Source organism: Triticum aestivum, chromosome 5B (genome assembly GCF_018294505.1).
Source record: "Triticum aestivum cultivar Chinese Spring chromosome 5B, IWGSC CS RefSeq v2.1, whole genome shotgun sequence".
Classification (NCBI taxonomy): domain Eukaryota; kingdom Viridiplantae; phylum Streptophyta; class Magnoliopsida; order Poales; family Poaceae; genus Triticum; species Triticum aestivum.
In genome coordinates this window covers 11,504,198-11,509,500 of record NC_057807.1, presented here as the reverse complement: position 1 = coordinate 11,509,500, position 5,303 = coordinate 11,504,198, and the positions used below count along the sequence as shown (strand labels likewise).

Below are 5,303 nucleotides of genomic sequence, written 5' to 3'. Positions count from 1 at the left end.
TACCGTTACGCTGAACGGAAACAGTTCTCAGAGAGATGTGGTTGAGACTTGAGAGAGCCTGGGAGGAAGAATGTGCTAGAGAGAGCCTGGGAGGAAGAACAGGGGAGGAGCTGGAGGTTTCAGGGGGATAACAAAAGTCTTCCTTCCTGGAAGGGAAGCAAGCAGAAGCACACTGATTCAAACTATGCAAGGTCAGCTTGCATTCATTTCGATTAATTTTAGCAACATTGACATTGCTGCTGCTGCTGCTGTGAACTATGCTACTCAAGATCAGATTCAGTAACTTGCAGCAAATCGCGTATGCAAGCGAGTATATTCAGGCGGCGGATCAGGACAGGAGCAACGCCCTTCCATTTCATTTCATTGTGCCGGCCGGCTAATGGTTACAGGGTCTCCATAAAACAGAAGGGGAACATGGCAATCTGAAACAGAATACAAGCTGCTGGCTGCTGGTCATCACATATCCATCTGGGCTAGCGGTAGAAAGGATCCCCAGACATATATGTCTAGTACATAGATACAGGATACTCGCTCTTGGACTACGACAGATTACTTACTTCTAACACCTTCCAGCCGACGACAATGCATACATTAGCTAAGGGAGGAAGCTCTTCACCAGCTTACCCTGCATACATTAGCTAGCGCACCGTCCATTACTGCAGTTGCCTTGACATATATGTGTATAGCACATACAGGAGGCTACTCGCTCTTCGACTATAGATCACTTCTAACACCTCCAATTGGTCGACAAATACTAGATAGCCAAGGGAGGAAACTCTTCAACTTATCAGTTACTCTAGTTGTCTTGACAGCGTGCTGCGCCATGACAGGACGCTGTTGGCCTCTCTCAGGCTCCTCGCCCTCCTGAACTCGACCTCCGCATCCGAGCACGCCTGCCCAGCCGGGGCTTTCTTCCTCACCTCTATGGGTTTCAGTGATATCTCGTCCCGAGTCATCCTGAAAGGATGGCAGTCTTTCGCTGCCGACGTGTCGTCCTCGGACAGATACCCCCCTTTTGTTCCTGCGGTAAGAAAGTAAAGGAGCATGGTCAGTAGGATTGCAGAAACATCAACATAACAACAGCATCTGAGTTCAGGTTATGAGGTCAGTGATAACATAGTTGAAGTTACTGGATAATTATACATTATTTTGAGTGAAGAAAACCAACACATGTTGATGATTCTGGAGTACAAAGATCAGTACTATAACAAAATGAATGATTGGGGTGGGATTTCAGGGAATTCACCTTTGAACATATCGAGGTGCACTGCCTTATGTGGAAGCTGGTCTGCTGCCTTCTTTGAGGGGCTTGTCATCATCTCTTTTGCATTGGAGAGTGATCTACCCATCTTACCCACCTTCTGAACCTCATGATTAGGCAGAGGATCATTGAACAGGCACACCTCCTCTGTGTTATTAGCAGGGGCAGTGTTTCCAAATGGAGATATGCTGAATCCCTCATCAAGCGCGGCATCTGGTGCTTCTGCGTAACGTTGAGTGCTTGTAACCATCTCATCGGCACTGAATCCAAATGATGCTCGGTACGCTTCAACCTCATCAGCATCTTGTTGCTTATCCCTCGAGACGCTGAGCCTGCCACCATTATAAGCCTGATCCAGGTAGAACTGAGCAGATGCAGCTGGGCGGAAGAAGTTGCTATCTAGCAGGGAGTTTCTTGTGGCAGCAGAATCAAGCCCGAAGATGTTCGACGGCGATGTCCTGGAGTACGGCGTGTCACAGGCAGACCTGGAGGTCTTCTTCCAGTGTGCGGTAGGGACCTCTTGCTCGGGTATGGGCGAAGCGATGGAGTACGGCGTGTCGCAGGCAGACCTGGACGTCTTCCAGTGAGCAGCAGTAGGAACATTTTGCTCAGGGATAGGCGAGGAGAGGCCGGTCCTCGGAGTCACCGAGGCAGGCGAGATGAGGCTGCTGGAAGGGCTCCCTGGCTGGTAAAGTGGATAAGGCCCCTGGAGCCCTGAACCACCAGAGTAGTAATGCATGTTGTGCTCCTTGCCTGCAGTTTTAAGACCCATAGACGACGAAAGGAACCGAGCGTACGGGACATCTGGAGAGGATGGAGTGGTGGCATGAGCTAGTTCAGGAGGAGGGGTCAGTGGTGCTGTGGATGGCTCGGTTGTGTAGGTCGAAAAGGCTGCCGGAGGCGAGACGAGCTGAGGCTCATTGGCATATGGTCCAACAGCAAACATGTTAGATGTTGGTCCACCAGGAGAATTTGCAGAGATTGACAGGAAGCAGTTAGGTGACTGGGCAGTCGAAGGAAGTGCAGAGTTGGAGAAGGATGCCGGGGATGACGGTGGCGCGAGAAGGGACAGATTCATAGCCCCATTCTGGTTGGGATTGCCACCAGACTGAGCGTTTCCACGGTTAGTCGATGCGTTCCCGTCGGGCATACGTGCTGCAGGAACTATACGCTTTCCGCCCTTCTGCGCCCCGAAGCATGACAAGCCAGAGAAACAGCCAGCCCATATACTCTGCTGTTAAGAACAGTGAAACATGTATTAGTAGTGCGAGTACATGGATTTGACTAAACAAAACAAAAACTGCGCTGCTAGTTATTGATAGGTAAAGAAAGATGCACAAAATTGACTGCGCAGAAGAACAAAGAACTAGTTTAGAGTTCAAAGAAAGGACAATGTAATGTACTAGCTCAGCCAAACTTCCAATGTAATTGAACATGACTACTGACTTCTTTACAGAAAGGAAACTTCATTCCTTGATTATTAATCATGCGAAGGAAAATTGGACCAAACTTCATAAGCATAACGAGAGGATGTCGCACATATAGCATAAAAACTGTTGTATCAGTCATCAAAGCATGCACCACAGAGTTTGTGCTTACTTTGGCCCTTAGCCTCAACCCTCTGACAAAATGTGAACAGAAGCCCAAATCCACCAGTCAGTCACATACATGTAAATCTACAATATCCATGGAGGAGTGGGAGAAAAACATACTACAGATGATGCTGTGGCATTGCAAAATTACTGACTGAACGAGTGCAAAACGCATGCATTTCAACTAGCTTAGAGCTGAACGGACAATGTACTAGCTCGGTCAGTCAAAGATGAAATTGCACATGACTACCGACCTCTGTGAATATAAGGGGAAAAGACCCGTCAGTTAGTTATATACTTATATGTCAACAATGCCCATGGATAATGGGGAGAGGTACACACTCCAAATGATGCTGTCTCTGCAAAATTAGTGGCTGACCGTGTGCAAAATGCATGCAATTCAACATGGACTGACAGAAAAATTACTGTCATATCAGCAGGGAGCAATCAGTGGAGTAGTACAAAGTAAAGCACAATTAAAGGTGATTCAGTTGCATCAGCTAGTGGCCAGTACAGTTGGTACGCGGTGGACTGGATGAGCTCATCAGTCCTGTCAAATTTCGGCAGGTACCCTGTACACATCAGCCTCTAAAGCAAGCGAGCGAGCCACTGCTCGCGCAAGAAAATCAGACCACATCACATGTAAGCGTGCGCGCATATACCTTGTCCTGCTGCGGCTGCTGCTGCTGGGATCTGCTGCCGCCACCGCCATTACTGCTTCCCGGCGCCGCCATTTTTTGTGTGGAAAAACTGCGCCGAAGCCCAATGCGGTGCCGCAGCTAGCCTCCTCGCGGTCCGCCTGGGCTCGGACGGACAGATCGAGCTCCGCCGGCCGCCGCCTCCCGGGCCCGATCTCCGGCCGCCAGATTCCGGGGATGGAAATGGCGGATTCGGCGACGGGGACGGGGACGGGTCCCTCGTGGGTTTTGGGAGGGGGGAGATCGAATCTCGTACGGGATCTCGCAATGGGGGGGAGGGGATTCGAGAGTTTAGGGGGGGGATTTGGGGGCAAAAGTTGGTTCTTGCGATGGGGGGAGCTTGGGGAGGAGGCGTGCGGGAGTGAGTGAGTGAGTGAGGGGGGAGAGAGAGAGAACGGGAAAGGAGAAGTTGGGGGAGTGAGAAGCGGGGCCCGCTTGGCTTGGCTAATCATCTTCCACTGCATTGATTTTTTTTTTGTTTCAATTCAAGCACAAAAATAATAATGCTGAGAACAAGAATTGATCCAGGAGTTAGCCACATGATGATGTCAACCCAGTTGCACATGAAAATATTAGCTTGTTTATTTAGCTTCATCATGATACTATACATTAATCATCTCCTCTTCCTCCTCCTCGCCTCCCCTCTGCCGATGCCGCCGAATGAAGCCAACAGAAGATTCAGTGCGGCGGGTGGTGGTAGCGAGGCTCTTGGCTAGGTGTCAGTTGTGGTCCTGGATGATGAAGTGTGACTAGATGAAGATGCCATCTTGTCGATGTGTGTGCGCGGTGGGGGGAGGGGGGGAGGGCCATTGTGGTGGCGCCATTTTTTCTCCTTTATCAGTTAGGGTGTGTGGAGCAGTTTGTGACTGGTCCGTTAAGGATCTAGTGCCAATTGTGAGTTTCTGACTAGTTTACCAATGGTAATGCTCTGATATGGTATGAGTATGTGTGTCAGTGGCGATGATTCTATATATAAGCATTGGGCCCTTGAATTTTTCTTATTGCAATATTAGGTTTGCTCATATATGTGCAGAAAATTAAGATCCTTTAGAGCTTTAGTGGAGTTGAATCCACAACATTTAAGCGTTGGCGTCGTCAACGGTTGTCAGGGTAGTACCGACACACTACTAGGGAAAACCCTAGCAGTAGCGCTGGTTTTGTGCTTACTAGTAGCGCGGGTAGGCGTGCTACTAATAAGGCGCTACAGCTATTGCTTAGCAGTAACGCGTGCTGGCCCGCGCTACTGCTAGGACAAATAGTTGTAGCGTTTGTCCATCCCCACGCTACTGCTAATGAAACTAGTGGCAGCGCGTTTTCTGTCCATCGCTACTAGTATTTATTTTTTATTTTTTTATTTTTAGTGTATTTATGCGGTTTTCTCTCCATCGTACAAATATTGGTACAATACCAGTTATGAGGTTTACATCATTATGTCCCGTGTGTCAAATGAAGGTGGATTAGGTTTAAGTGGAGGCAATATGTGGTGCATGTTAAAAGTATACTACTAATCCAAACTTGATCTAGTTTGGACTAGTAGTACTTTCGATGTGCACCACATGTTGCCTTCACTTGAATCTAATCCGCCAGCACAAGTTATTTAATCATCATCATAGTAATTACCACCAACATTATTTATTTAATCACCACTAACACTAGCTAATAATAATCATCATAGTCATTACCACCAACACTAGCTATTTTATCATCATAGTAAATGTGTAGTACATCATCATCCTCAAACTCATTTCTAGG

At 48.1% G+C, this 5,303-nt stretch overlaps 1 protein-coding gene across 2 annotated transcripts; it reads right to left on the bottom strand.

Annotated features, from left to right (window-relative positions):
• Nucleotides 1-336: 336 nt before the first annotated feature.
• LOC123110110 (uncharacterized protein At1g76660) lies at nt 337-3,877 on the bottom strand. Of its 2 annotated transcripts, none has more exons than XM_044530553.1 (3): nt 3,516-3,877; nt 1,247-2,495; nt 337-1,021 (listed from the first exon to the last, which is right to left on the bottom strand). In XM_044530553.1, exons 1-3 carry the CDS (start codon nt 3,585-3,587, stop codon nt 792-794), a joined length of 1,551 nt encoding a protein of 516 aa, XP_044386488.1. In that variant the 5' UTR covers nt 3,588-3,877; the 3' UTR covers nt 337-791. The 2 variants fall into 2 exon arrangements, with proteins under 2 accessions (XP_044386488.1, XP_044386489.1); XM_044530554.1 differs by having other exon boundaries at nt 1,247-2,492.
• Between the last annotated feature and the right edge of the window lie 1,426 nt (nt 3,878-5,303).

Bases quoted from the DNA above. Each gene is read 5' to 3' on its own strand.
- LOC123110110 (XM_044530553.1), bottom strand. From the start codon at position 3,587: ATGGCGGCGCCGGGAAGCAGTAATGGCGGTGGCGGCAGCAGATCCCAG. The intron at 2,496-3,515 runs GTATATGCGCGC...TGTTCTTAACAG, and splicing joins AGCAGCCGCAGCAGGACAAG to CAGAGTATATGGGCTGGCTG. The intron at 1,022-1,246 runs GTGAATTCCCTG...TTCTTACCGCAG, and splicing joins GCACCTCGATATGTTCAAAG to GAACAAAAGGGGGGTATCTG.